The sequence below is a fragment of the Pelobates fuscus genome, chromosome 1, assembly GCF_036172605.1.
Source record: "Pelobates fuscus isolate aPelFus1 chromosome 1, aPelFus1.pri, whole genome shotgun sequence".
In the NCBI taxonomy this organism is placed as follows: Eukaryota; Metazoa; Chordata; class Amphibia; order Anura; family Pelobatidae; genus Pelobates; species Pelobates fuscus.
In genome coordinates, this window is record NC_086317.1 from 439518080 (window position 1) to 439533253 (window position 15174).

At 38.8% G+C, this 15174-nt stretch overlaps 1 protein-coding gene across 1 annotated transcript in view; it reads left to right on the plus strand.

Annotated features, from left to right (window-relative positions):
* Positions 1-1643: 1643 nt before the first annotated feature.
* Positions 1644-15174, plus strand: part of MIPEP (mitochondrial intermediate peptidase) — a 108548-nt gene continuing 95017 nt past the window's right edge. The window contains exons 1-8 of the mRNA XM_063444891.1: positions 1644-1836; positions 4388-4561; positions 5003-5091; positions 5209-5295; positions 7650-7713; positions 8924-9106; positions 9808-9964; positions 13335-13383. Coding sequence (XP_063300961.1) covers positions 1699-1836; positions 4388-4561; positions 5003-5091; positions 5209-5295; positions 7650-7713; positions 8924-9106; positions 9808-9964; positions 13335-13383 — 941 coding nt within the window. The 5' untranslated portion in view covers positions 1644-1698. The remainder of the gene's footprint in view (positions 1837-4387; positions 4562-5002; positions 5092-5208; positions 5296-7649; positions 7714-8923; positions 9107-9807; positions 9965-13334; positions 13384-15174) is intronic.

Consider the following 15174-nt stretch of genomic DNA (forward strand, 5'->3'; position numbering starts at 1 on the left):
TAAGCATCCAAAGGTTTTAATGCGTAGTACATCGTATATATAAAACACAGTTTGTCTAGGTGTGTATACATCAATGGCAACAATAACCAATCATGGGAGTCTCAGAACTAAAAGTATAATTTTTCATATAACATTCTGTAATGCTATTAGTTAGTCTCCTGTTCACTGATGCAAGTGACAGTATGAGATTTAGGAACCCAATTATAAGAAGAAAACCATGAGAGGACAGTATTGTGAAGGCAGCAGTTTGAAGAAGTAGAGCGTGATTAAAGGACCACTCTAGTGCCAGGAAAGCATACTCGTTTTCCTGGCACTAGAGTGCCCTGAGGGTGCCCCCACCCTCAGGGACCCCCTCCCGCCCGGCTCTGGAAAGGGGAAAAGGGGTAAAACTTACCTTTTTCCAGCGCTGGGCGGGGAGCTCTCCTCCTCCTCTCCGCCTCCGTTCCTCCCCGTCGGCTGAATGCGCACGCGCGGCAAGAGCTGCGCGCGCATTCAGCCGGTCACATAGGAAAGCATTCATAATGCTTTCCTATGGACGCTTGCGTGCTCTCACTGTGATTTTCACAGTGAGAATCACGCAAGCGCCTCTAGCGGCTGTCAGTGAGACAGCCACTAGAGGAAATAGGGGAAGGCTTAACTAATTGATAAACATAGCAGTTTCTCTGAAACTGCTATGTTTATAAAACAATTAGTTAACCCTAGCTGGACCTGGCACCCAGACCTCTTCATTAAGCTGAAGTGGTCTGGGTGCCTAGAGTGGTCCTTTAAAAATGCCTAAAGCAGCAGAGAGATCTAGAAGGATTAGTATGTAGCTGTGGATTTAGTCGCAACTTAATCTGCAAACACTGACCCGAAGACTTTCAATGCCTATTGCTAGATCATTAAAGGGACACTATAGGCACCCTGTTCATTTCAGCTCATTGAAGTGGTCTAGGTACAGTGTCCCAGGCCACTTAACCCTAAGCAGGTATTTTTTGCAGATTTTAAGAAACCGCAATAATTAGCTGCTACGGTTAACTCCACCTCTAGTGGCTGTCTACACTATGCAAGAGGACTTCCAGTGTCCACAGAGAAGGTGGACCCAAGCCAGCGCCGATGGACATCTGCGCTGGACCCAGGTAAGTGACAGAATGGGGATTTTAACCCCTTCTGCACCACGGCGGGGGGACCTTGACATAGGGGGAAGCTATAGTAACAGGAAAACAAGTTTGTTTTCCTGGTACTATAGTTTCCCTTTAATATACAGGTCAAAGAGAAAAGGATCCAGAACAGCAAAATAAAATGACACCAATAAAGGGCATCAAAAGGCACAAACAGGAAAAGCACCAGAAAGACCACCCAGCATGTGAATGCAATATTTATTCAGACAATTTATTATTTTAGAATATTTTACTCCTCCCCCCCAAAACAAGTGCGATAGGGTAAATTCCATGCTCAATGAACCCCCAGTGATGTGTAGACCTTTCAATACTATAAAATAATCCTTTTATTTAGCCTAGAAGGGAGTTTGTGGCCAATGAACACTCCAGCTCCCTTTAGTGCATCTTTGACGTTCCCAGCACGTCTAAAAAATGACATTGCCTCAAAGTCCCCGCCTATCCACATGGCTTCACCAATCAGCTGCTTGGTCGTCGTGACGTAACTGCAACACGCTTCCTCCAGTAGCCACCGGCGCCGGACTCCGTGTCAGGTGTCGCTATGTTGTCCTTGCGGCGGGCGCTGCGCTCTGTCTGTTACCATGTCGGCGGACGTACCGTCAGCACCGGCTGGGCCCCGGTGGGAGCCGCCTTCAATGTCAAGCAGCACCGCAGGCTGGATGTGCTCAGCAAGAAAACGGTGAGAGGGACATGGACTCCATGTGTCTAATGAAATCCATGGGCTCCTGACCCAGTGCTGGCTGGGGGAGCACCAAGCACACCTGGCACTGAAAGGATTCAGATTAAAAGTCAAAATAACTTGTCTTTTCCCAAAACAAAGTTCATGCTGACCCAACAATAAACCAATAAACCTTCCAGAGTAGCCTATTCAATACTTGTTTTTAAATATATATATATATATATATATATATATATATATATATATATATATATATATATATATCCCCTCCATAGTTAGGGTGTGGTCATCCCATTGTACAGCGCTATGGAATCTGATGGCGCTATATAAATCATAAAATAATAATAATAATGATGATCTCTAGATTGACCCTGAACCCCCAGATGGGTCAGAAATTCACCTAAAGTCATATTGTGTTTGCAGTATCCCTGACTTGAAAGCTGCTAGCCTAGCAGTGCACGTCACCGCGGAACAAGTTGGTGCTATATAAATGCCATAAATGATAATACGTTGGGTTACGTCATAGCTCTCTTTATCAGAAAGTGGCAGACACGTTGTCCTGCCCTGCCAATAGTTGAACTCAATCTGGTAATCCCCGTTTGCTTGCGATGGGTTTATATATATCTACTGCTGATGTAGAATTGGCTCTGCAACTCCCTTCTCAAACCAAATTTCTCCCATGTCCCTAATAAAGCATGCACAAAGCTTATTACCAAGGAGCATGCATGGCGGGTCCACACACACAAAAAAACTGTTGTCCCCCAGGACCCCTGTAATCCAGAGGGGACTATGTCATTGGTTCTTCTCCTATCTTCACCAGGTTCCTTCTCTCAATAACAAGATGGAGTGAAGTGGATGGTCACTTTATACTATTTATGGGCCAATGAGCTCCCAAAATACGTTGCTGAATGCACTATGGGGTTTATTACACTTGGGTAAAACTATCATCCAGATCCATCAGGACCCATTCAGACTGCCAAATCCGGACATTGTTCACATGAATTATCAATGTTGGGATTTTACAAAGCAGCACCCTAGTAGACATGTAGGTCCCCCGGATTTCAGCCTGCATGGATGCAACCTAATGGTTGAGATCTTGAAATGCTGAAAATCCAAAAAAGACCATATTGGTAAAACGTGAAATAGAAGTTTTAAAAATTTGAACCACTTGTCCACTAGCAGCAATAGTAGCCATCGTGCAAATAGTTAGAAACAAAACATGAGGGTTATGTTAACCCTTTAATGACATTGGGGCATTCCATCCTACGTAGAGTGAGCTTAAATGCCTGTAGAGCGGCATTGAACACCTTGCAGATTTGGTGTTAAATCCCTGCTCACACCAAGGAGTCCCAGGAATTAATGGATACCTGGGGCTACCCTCTGTCTGCTGGGGCCATTTATAGTGGCCCTAGCTCTTCCAGGGGTAGGCAACCTTGGAGACTTCAGATGTTTTGAACTACATCTTCCACAATGCTTTGCCTGGTTGCCATGGTTGTAAGAGCATTATAGGAGATTTAGTCCTCAACATCTGGAGTGCCAAAGGTTGCCTACCCCATATGCGTTTAAATGCCTATAAATAGATTACAGTGTAAGCAGGGTCAAATCCCGGCTCACACTACTAGACACAGGAATCAGTGGATACCTGGGCCATCGTTTAATGTAAGTCAGTGCTGCATTGACCCCTTTAAATTCATTCATAAATCAAAGTGATTTAACTTCTAAATGGCAGATAATTGAGCACTGAGACTGCAGGGTCATAATTTGTACTCCAAAAGTAACAAACAGTTCATTGTACAATTACAAGATGTCCACACACTTCGTGAAGATAAAATAATCTTGATATTTGTGTTCATAACTTTAACAATGCCATACTTATGGGAAAGAAGTTTTTAAAAATATATATTTTCAAGAAAAATATTTTTTTAAGACAAAAATGTTACCAATATACGGTATTTAAATGTTATGATTGTTAAAGGACCACTATAGTGCCAGGAAAACAAACTCGTTTTCCTGGCACTATAGTTTTAATAGGTCCCCCCTCCCGACGGGCTGATGGGGGAGGAAGGGGTTAAACACTTACCTTTCTCCAGCGCCGGGCTCTCTCCTCCTCCTTTGGACGTCATCGGCTGAATGCGCATGCGCTGCAAGAGCCGCGCTGGCATTCAGTCAGTCCATAGGAAAGCATTCTCAATGCTTTCCTATGGACGCTGACGTCTTCTTCTCACTGTGAGAAGCGCGGAAGCGCCTCTAGCGGCTGTCAATGAGACAGCCACTAGAGGCTGGATTAACCCTAGTGTAAACATAGCAGTTTCTCTCCCAGCAGGCAGGGTTAACTCTAGATGGACCTGGCACCCAGACCACTTCATTGAGCTGAAGTGGTCTGGGTGCCTATAGTGGTCCTTTAACCCCTTAAGGACCAAACATCTGGAATAAAATGGAATCATGACATGTCACACACGTCATATGTCCTTAAGGGGTTAAGTTTGGCAGATATTATGGGTAAGTATCCTCCAGCAGTGTATGCATTTCATGTTTATTCTGTATGTTGCAGGGTCTTTTTGGGGTTCCCGAATTAAGCTCTCCGGAAGGATTTCAGAGTGTTCAAGATACTGCATTAAAGACAACTGAGAGCCTGCTGGAAAAAGTGTGTTCTACTCCACCAGGGGCTGAGACTGTGAGGATATTTGATCAGCTGTCTGATGAACTTTGCAGAGTTGCAGATCTGGTAAGTGACAATTCACACATAGGATGCTTGATTTATTTATTTATTTATTTAATCTATTTTCTGTCCATTTAAAGCATACTGTATTCTTTGTGACCTTGCTGTAGACCCTGGTGCCTATGTTATTAAAGGGATACTCCAGGCCAGAGTGTATTGATAATGCATTGCTTAGGTGGGAAAAGAGAGGTGCAGGTGAAATGCACCCGGTGCTACCATACTCTTCATCATCCAGATCTTTATCTGCAGTCATGACACTATTGTATTTTCGCATGCCATTTGGATAGATACATGCTTCTAAGTCCTTGTAGTAGTCCAACACTAAACAAAGTTCTTCTATTGGCCATTTGTACTCCACCAGTTTAGAGTATTTGCTTGGTAGTGCATTTCGTTGTAGAAATGGTAATCCATGATCTCCTTTTTTTGTTTTACCTATACTGCTCACAGGCTGATTTTGTGAGAGTAGCTCATCCTGACTCTTCATTCAGAGAAGCAGCTGAGGAAGCCTGCAGAACCATTGGCACCATGGTAGAGAAGTATGTTTTTGTATTGTATTTATGTGATATGCACAAAATAAATTCCAAGTTGTTATAGCCTCTGTGATGTTTCTGTTAACTTTGTGTGTAATGCAGTTATTATTTTGTGTGTTTCAGGTTAAATACGAACATCGAGCTATGCCAAAGTTTGAAGAACCTTTTAGAAAATAAATCTGTAATGGATTCATTAGATCCGGAAACAAGGTACATTCTCCTTCCTCTTTTTTATTATCGATTAACTTGATTAGTTGGTGAGTTGTGTTAATGTGGATACAATTATTAAAAAGCCTACAGAAATGTCAACACATTCTTTATAGTGAAGTGGCTGTGGAGTACTGGACTCCACAGTAAATAGGAAACTGCGCAACAAATATGGTACTCAAAAATGGCAATTTGATGTACTTTGAAATTAATAATATATTTGAGTGTAATACGTTGCTAGATGTACAACTAGAATGAAGTATATGTGTCTTACACAGTGCTGCTCTCTTATCAGACAGTATCCTTATCCCTCCTTGTATGAATCGTAGAACATCGAATAAAGTATTTACAATATTATTGATATTGCATTAAATACGGTTTTAAAACATATATTTGGTAAAAACAAGCAACTGGTACCACTGTTTTAAATCGCAAGTGTGCACACTCTTGGGCTCCTAAAACAGAGAGGGAGAGGGTTAAAAGTGGGGGAAAATACTGACCCAACCCAAATAATCAAAAAAACTAAAAGTCCAAACGCTTCTGAAACTAGACAAAAGGTGAAAAAAATATGAGAGTAAAAATGGAAAAAAAAAAATATACAAGTAAAAATAAAAGTAAAAGTCTGACCTGGATGTGGGCTAGATGCCAGGTGAGCCCGTCAGTCTATTAAAATAGAGATGCCTTGATGGTGTGTGTGTGTAGACTCTGATGGAATAGACAATCGGATGTTGGTAGAAAATAAGAGTATCGGGTCCACGAGCTTCGAGGAAACACCTTTCTCCACCTTCACGTCTCTCCAGTATGGCGCACCAGAACTGCTGGAATGAAAATGCGGTGGCTCTCTGGATTTTCCCATTGTAGATACTGAGCGGTATTCGCCAACATCCTACGCGTTTCGTAAGTCTTGCGCTTACTACTTCAGGGAATGATGGATTAGAATTAGAAGATATGGGAATATAGAATGTGTAGATGGATATTTATGAAAATATATGTGCAAAAATAGGATAGAAAATAAAAAATATAGGGAAAATATATATAAAAAAATATAGATATGGAATAAAAACAATGCATAATAGCTAATGGTAAAAAAAAAATATAATTGTGTGTGTGTATATATATATATATAATTTATTAAAAATAGGAGTGGAAAAGAAAAAACGAATAAAGATAAAAGTAAAATAAAAATGAAAATACAAAACCAAAATGTGAAAATGGAAAAAATATGATGAGAAAAAAATATATTAAGTGTAGAAGAATAAAAATGAGCTTAGAATCTAATGGAGTAAATATGTGGATATCAATAATATTGTATATAATTTATTTGATGTTTTATGATTCAAATAAGACTTCTTAAAATTCTGTATTTTTTAGATTATTGGTCTAAGAACTTTCTATATATATATGTGTGTTCTTCCCTTTTCCACCAATTCTTTGCCTTTCATATCCGCATACCCGCTCGCCCAAAATCCAATGTCCGTACAAATAAAAGCCGTCTTTAGATCCAATAAAAGAACACTAGAACATTAGGAATACAAACCTGTATTCATAATGCTATAGTGTTTAGTGTTCCTTCTTTATATAGATTTAAGGGCCCACTTAATATAAATAACTGGCAAAGTGCATGTTAATTATCTTTTGTTTTTCTCACGCCAAGTTCAAGCTCTGACATGATGTCACGCCAAGACTTCTAAACGTCAACCCAATGCTCCTCAAAGGATCATTCAACAATAAAGGCGCATGCGATGTAGCGCTGCACGATGATTGGATGATGGCTGTGAGAACCAAGTTTCAGAGCGCCTCTAGAGGTGTATTTACCCTTGCAACGTAGGCATCATCATATCTACTAAATGTAAATACTTTAAATTACTGGGTTAAAGCTAAAGGACCACCCAGACCACTTCATTGAGATGACATGGTCTGGGTTCTCTTAGTGGTCCCTGAAAGTGTATGCTTATCTGCCAATGTCAAGGCAAACCTCTCAGGTGAGTTCTGTGCTATCAGGCCACCTTCCTTCTTTCAGCTAAAATGACAATACATTTTCACAAAATCTCCTTAAACCCATCCACTGGTAAGACATACCAAATTTGTTATCACCTCCTCTGAGGGCCTCTCTTAGATGGTTGTATGGTGAAATGAATGGTACTACATTACCGTTTGCTAGAAGCTTGGACTCTCTTTGAATAATGACATGGCTGTATTGGCTAATAAGTGTCCTCTACTTCTTCGCCTGGCAGGATAAATTAATCATTTAATTAGGGCTTAACTCCTGTCTTGAGTAGTGTTTTTAAAAAGCCATGTATACGCTTTTACGGTATGCTTAAAAAAAAACATGATTTGCTTTCTCTTTATGTATGAAGACGGGTGGCTGAGCTGTTTTTATTTGACTTTGAAATAAGTGGAATCCACTTGGATGAGGATAAGGTAAGCTCATATTAACGCAAAACGTTGTGTCCTTTGCTAATGTTGTAACATGTCATTATTCCATGTCTACTGTAAACACATAAACCTCACATTCTGAAATATAGCAAATACAGGTTGCATCTAACAATTGTGTTTTATAGAGTAGGGAAATTATGAAAAAAAGTCCAAGGGACACAGTCCAGAATCTTCACTGTCCACTAGATAGTTGTACTTCATACTTTGATTTTTCATAGGTACATGTAATGAGACAAAGAGAACCAAGGGTGAGGTATGTCTGTGGTATTGGTAGGACACACATCAGAAATAAGCGGGGGTCGCAAGCAGATCTGGATTTAACAGCATACAGTGGTACAATCCCCCCTGATGGATGTGTTAATGTTGTAACCTCTTCAACAGCAACAGGATTTAGTGTATTGGCTAAGAGCTATTATCTCTCAGCCAATGAGCTAACAGTATCTCCTGCTTAGGTATTCAAATGCCAAGGAAAGGGGCAGGTCCTGATCATTTTCTCAAGATTACAAGAGTACATGGGGGGGAAAAAATGGTTTAGGTACTCCAGCTGTTGTTTTTTTTGTTTTTGGTTTTACAAGTCCTGTAGTGATTAGCAAGCATTCCAGCATGGCAGAGATTTATGGGAACAGTGGTGAGTTTAATGCCCATTCTCTCCCATAGACTGTGTAAAAGGTGCTGACGTTTTTTTTATTTATTTTTTTATTCCCTGTTTGGAATAATTATTACACTTATGTGCTGTTTAACTTAGGTCCACTAGGTGGCAGTAATCTATAACCAAAATAAATAGGTCTGCCAAATGTTGGTCCTTATACAGAACTTGAAAGAAAATCTGTTGTAGAAGGTTTACAAAGGGATGTAGCCTTTTTTTGTTTTGTCATTATCTTCAGAAGTAGTGTGTACAGTCTTGTTAATGGGGTTTGCTCTTAGCTTTCTGTTATATGCATGCATGTCACTTGTAAATGTGTTTGTGGTATCCATAATGTATCGCTATTGTACATCTTTATTATAGACTAGCTATGTTTTTTACTGGTCATTTTAAAAATTTGATCAGCTGTAGTGTTGTGTGTTCGCAAATGAGTGTCTGATTGTCTGCAGATATCACGTGTTCTTTGCAATTTAGTTTTTTTTTATCTGCAACTGTCAATGAGGAGTTAAAATTTGTAAATCAATTTATAAAAGTGTAATTCTTCAATTTCAGCGCCAAAAAGCAGTGAACCTAAATGTAGCCATTTCAGACTTAAGCAGTGACTTCCTATTGGGTTCCAACATCCCTAACAGAGTTGAAAGACACGTTCTACCTGATCACATCCGATCGCAGTTTATGTGGGATGGGAAATACATACAAATCAGTGGTCTACATGCAGATTCGCCAGATGACCTGGTAAGTTATTCATGACTAGACTTGTTTGTTAATTTTGAAAACAACACTTCATAGAAATAGGAATTCCTTGTTGTGAAATCTTTAAATATAAAAAAAAAAGAAAAATGGGAAGCACCCAAGTACCTTTTAAGTATTGAAAAGTGTTTTCCGTTTTTGTTAGATAACTTTGCGTATCTTCGGTGTATATAAGCACCGTGCTAAGCAGCTATTGTTATATAATTTTAAGATTTTTTTTATTTTATATAGCTCACCCACATATATGTATGTCAACATTTCAGTTTAAAAATTTATATATATATATATATATATATATACACAATAAATACACACACCAATGTTAGAAAGCGCTGTTTGAATACAAACCGCATGTGTCCCAACCTCACTCTCGTCTGTACCGCCTGCTTTGCCAAGATACAAGATAACCGGGCATTATAAAACAACAATACTTTAAGATCTTCACTCCAGTATCTACTCCCTAACAAAGATCTCATACTGTCTGCACCTAGGCTAACTAGCTGGGGGGTAGGAATTGGCTTGTGATCTGTAAAGTTAAAAATAAAGTGTGGAGCATCAGGAAGAATTCAATGTTGTAAAAGTAATAATGTCATTTGGAGTTTAATTTCTTTGCTCTTTATTTTGACTCATGACAATAGTAAAAAAACAATCTTTTTGATTGTTGAATGGATCTCTCTTGTTTTTAGGTACGTGAAGCAGCCTACAAGATTTTCCTTTATCCCAGTGCAAGACAGTTAAAATGCTTGGACGAATTGCTTGCAAATAGAAATCTTTTAGCTCAGCTTGTTGGTTACCCAACCTTTGCACACAGAGCTTTATTGGGGACCATGGCTAAAACCCCAGGTAAGGATTATGGGCATAAAAAATAAATCTCTATGTCCGTGTCTATTCTGGATTTTTTAACTATAACGTTTTAGAGCAGTTTTCATAAAGTGGAGGAATCTATATGGGAAGAAATATATTGCATCTGCTGACAGCTCCTTTCTCGAATTTCATAATTATTACAATACTTTATGAAGCGCCAACACATTGTGCAGCGCTGTACAATTGGTAAAATTAAAAGAGAAGCGTACAGTACATTTGAGACTATATAAAATTTGACCAATACTGGGGAAGTTAAAGGTCCTATTCCTGTGGAAACTTACAATCTAGATGGATAGGAGGTGGAGTACGGTAAAAATGAGAATGTGTTTATACAGAGTGAGATGAGGGCATTTATTGGCCGTGTAATAATGCCAAATATTATATATGCCAGAGGGATATAAAGTGAAACAAATTAGCGATACTAACTTGTGAGCTTCAGCTAATGATGCTTTGAGTAAAATTAGTGGAACCTTAACTAAATGCTGTACTGAAAACCCAAGTGCAGAATCTAATTAATCCCAGGTGAGGTGATGGTCCAAATTTAATAAAGCTCAAAGTGTAGAAGTCTAGCCTAGCCTGTAGGTGGCATCTGAATACCAGAGCGAAATGTAGCTAAATGGAGTAATATCCCTTTGTATATAGTCCCGCTTTTCATTTCTAATTTTATATTTTTTTGCAATATTGAAATGGTTATTTTGTGTTTGTATCATCTGTATGTGTGTGTGTATGTATATATATATATATATATATATATATCTCCTCTAGTCTTCAATCATTTAAGAAGAGCCTTAAAACCCATCTCTTCAGGAAAGCTTATGGCCTCCCAGAGTAACCTCTACCTCACATACCTGTCTCTTGCTCTCTCCTAAAGGGCAGCACTCTACTCTCTCCTCCAGCTCTGCTTCACTCCCACCTTATTTGATTGATATTTCCTGTCCTAACGTGTTTTATACCCCACCTCCTATAGACTGTAAGCTCGTTTGAGCAGGGTCCTCTTCAACCTATCATTCCTGTAAGTTTTTTGTAATTGTACTTAGGGTGCCACTGGGACCAAAATACACAATCCAGCGCACTCGCTTATTAACTAAACAGTGATTTCAAATCCTAAATAGTTTGATTTAAAAACAACTCACCTAGGTAACAAATAATGGGGGTTTAGTTACATTATATGATCATACAGTGCATGAGCCTGCCACAACGTCCATGTACCCCATTCTTGGCAGGTCCTACTCTAGCAGCTTGCTCTTATGAGATTAATCCACTTACTTGTGAAATACTTCCTTACTGGCACTCTCTGCAAGTCAAGGCTAAATAGGGTCCTGGAATGAGGCACCTGTGACAGGGAGGGGTGCAAAACCCAGGAGTTGGCCTAGACTCCCATAATTATAAACAAAACCAGGAGGACTGCACTCACCTGAACATGCATGCATGCAGGTTTTTTACCTAGGTGAGGTGTTTTTAAATCAAACTATTTAGGATTTGAAATCATTGTTTAGTTAATAAGCGAGTGCGCTGGATTGTCTATTTTATTTTATATATATATATATATATATATATATATATATATATATATTGTTTACTATTCTATATCTTCGGGACCTCTGTTTGCGGCTCTAGGTTTCCAAATTTTTAGTTGTTATTTTACTCACAGGTCGAATTGATTTTAGATAGCTAGTAGAGGGGCTTCTTTTTTCCCCTGGTCTCTGTGTCAACTATGATAATAGAAGATGCAAGGAGCACGGCATTGTTAGAACTTAGGCGGTGGGCTGAAGTTTGTTAATTACGGAGGACAGGTAGTGGGGAGCGGTGTTGGTAAGAGCTTTGTAGGCCAGGGTGAGCGTTTTGGAATTAATTCTGCTGTGAATGGGAAGTCAGTGAAGGGATCTTCAGAGGGGGTGCAGCAGATACAGAACGATGGGTAAGGTGGATTATGCTGGTAGTGATGCTGTCAACAGAGATAGAGAAGATGTTTCGACTTGTTAGATTTATTTTATAAATATATACACACACCCGTCAAAATTCAATTAGTTCTGATTTTTGATCTCACAACACTTTTACTGGGATCAGTGAGATGATGATTCTTGTAATTTGATACGTTTTGTGTACACCAAGTGGTTTGACAGTTAGATCCCAGGTTTCTAACTTTCTATTATGGCTGGATGTGCAAATTCCTATAAGTCTCATGACCGAATACCAGAATCTGGATTATTCATATATAGGAGAAAGAGAATCTCATAACACACTTACTGCGCCTGTTACTTTGTAAGAATACCTAACATTACTGCTGATTAACCTTACTTTATTATTCATTAAAGTGAGAATTGTCAGGAATTTAAAGTGAATTCCTAATTTTAGGCCAAAGTGCAAGACTTGGAGAATATTTCACTCTTGTCTATTTTGGCCATGAATGTAATATTCCCTGTGAATTCCAGAACGTTTTCAATTTAGCGACTGCAGCTGCATGCTTTCTGACTCTGAAAGCTGTTCCGGATCTTCGAGTCACACATTTCTTCTCCCACAATATATTTTTGTTGTTCCTTCTGGGATCATACAGTGGCTGCACAAGTCCCTGGTACTATGATGGTTAAACTGTAATTCAGTGTAGTAGATTGGCTCTGGCTATATAAAGCTCTGCAGAATTATTACTTGAGGTACTCCTTGCATGCTGCCAGTGACCGCCTATAAGCAGGAACGGAGATGCTCTGATCAGCATCACCATGTGATACATGTGCTAGCCAAATGGTTTCCAAATGTATAGTTTAAAAGTTTTTTTTTTTTTTTTTTTTCCATTTTTATTTTTAACTTTTTATGGCCTCCTTAGCCATTGCTAGTTTGTCACCGGGTTGTATGAATTTGAAGTCTACTGGCAGCTGCACAAAGCATCCCATTACAACTACAGGATTATTCTCTAAAACGTCAGTTGCCAGGAGCTCAAAGTTAATTTTTGAATTTCAGGCCAAAATAGTAACGGTGGAACCATAAGTGGTTTGGAGAACTTTTCCAGTTCAGCTCCTTTGGACTTAACTTTGAAAATCACTTTGGATTCCTGACAATTATCACTTCTCTGAATAACCTTGCATGTGTGCATCCACATCCTGGAAAGTTGGTGCTGTGACACATCCTGGGAGAGGGGCAGCTACGTTTCCTGTTGAATAAATTTTAGGTCAGATATAGTGCATATATGAAATTTCTAGTCCTCCTCTCCATTCTGTATTCTAAAGAAAGAAATGATGTTGATATGTAAATGTGTATAATATGTTTTGTGTGTGTGTGTATATAGATATATAAAATGTCCATGCAATTTTTCCTTATGCATACTTTTTTTTATATTTTTTTTTTTTGCTTTCAGAAAATGTGATGATGTTCCTTGAAAAGTTATCCAGTAAATTGCGTGAACGGTGAGTTGTGGATTTTTCAAAAAAATTTTTTTGTAGAAATACGGGATGATCTGGCTTATCTTGGACTAAATGTTACAAGTCATCTCACCAAGTCTCATTCTTTAGAATTTTCATCATCATTATCATTTGCATATTTACACTGCTCACAAAAATAAAGGGAACACTTAAACCCCTTCACGACGGGTGACGGACGAGGTCCGTCATCCAGGGGATACCCTTAACGACGGATGACGGACCTCGTCCGTCACGCGGTAAAATTAACCCCAGATCGCCGCGATCGTGGGGGTTAATGGTGCTCCGGTCTGCCTCTTTATTAGAGGCAGACCGGGAGCACCGGATCGGGCTGTCCCAGTACATGTGCCCGCTCTGACAGCATGTCTGAGCGGGCACATGTGCTCTGCATACTCACCTCCGCCTCCCTGCACTTCCGGGTCTGAAGTGCAGGGAGACGGATCTTCAGTGATCCTGCCCCCTGGTGTGTAAAAAAAAAAAGTTAAATTAAAATCCCACCCCCCTTTACCCATATTAATAAAAAATTAACCCCTTCCCTGCCAATTGATCACTGACTACAGTGATCAATTGGCAGGGATTACATTTTAATATGATCTGATTTTTTTTTAACCCCTGAGGGTTAATTCTTTTTTTTTTTTTAACCCTCAGGGGTTACATTTATTTTATTAATTAATTTAAATATTTTAAAATTATAAATTTAGTTAGCTGGGGAGGGTGGAAGTTAGTGGGGAATTGGGGGATTTAGTGTTAGGCTAACTAGGGGTTAACGTTAAAAAAAGTTTTAAAATAAGCTTTAAAAAGTTAAAAAATTAAGTTAAAAAAAAGTTTTAATAACGTTTAAGTAAAAAATTAAAAAAAAAATAAACCCTTTACCCAGTCCAAATAAAAATTAACCCCTTCCCTGCCAGTCTATCACTGCCTACAGTGATCAAAATACAGATCACAGTATTATACTGTGATCTAATTTTTTTTTTAACCCCTGACGATTAACTTTTATTTATTTTTTAACCCTCAGGGGTTAAATTAATTTAACTAATTTAAATATTGTATAATTAAATATTTTGCTAGCTGGGGTGGGTGGGAGTTATGGGAAAATGGGGAATTTACTGTTAGTGCTGCTTACTGCTAGTTAGGGGTTAACGGTAAAAGAAAAAGCTTAGAAAAATGTTAAATCTGTAAAAAAAAGTTTTACGAAAGTTTAGGAAACTTTCAAAAAATGAATAAGCAAAACAAAAGTTTAAAAAATAGTTTTAAAAAGTTAAAAAATACATTTTATAACGCTGATTACCACTACACCTGGTACAAGCTAGCGGAAAAATGATCCCACGCTAAGGTTCAAAATATGCCTTTTGAAATACCCTGGGATGTCTTCTTTAAGAAATGGTATGGCTTTATGGGGTATTTGGATTATATAGCCTGGTAAAATACTCTAAAATGGGACATGGGCACAGCGTAAAAATTTAAAGTTTGAAAAAAAATGGAATGACTATGTCCCAAATGTGCCCCTCTGATGTCCACATATACCTGGCAAAGGTACATACGGGGGTATTTTTGTACTCAGCTGACCAACATATGAAGTATTATACAGTCGTAGCACACACAAGGTTTGCAAAATATATTGTGCAAACTCACTTTGTGTGTCAAAAAGGCAGAAAAAACGCTTATTACCACTACATCTGGTACAAGCTAGCGGAAAAATTATCCCACGCTAAGGTTCAAAATATGCCTTTTGAAATACCCTGGGGTGTCTACTTTAAGAAATGGTAGGCCTTTGTGGGG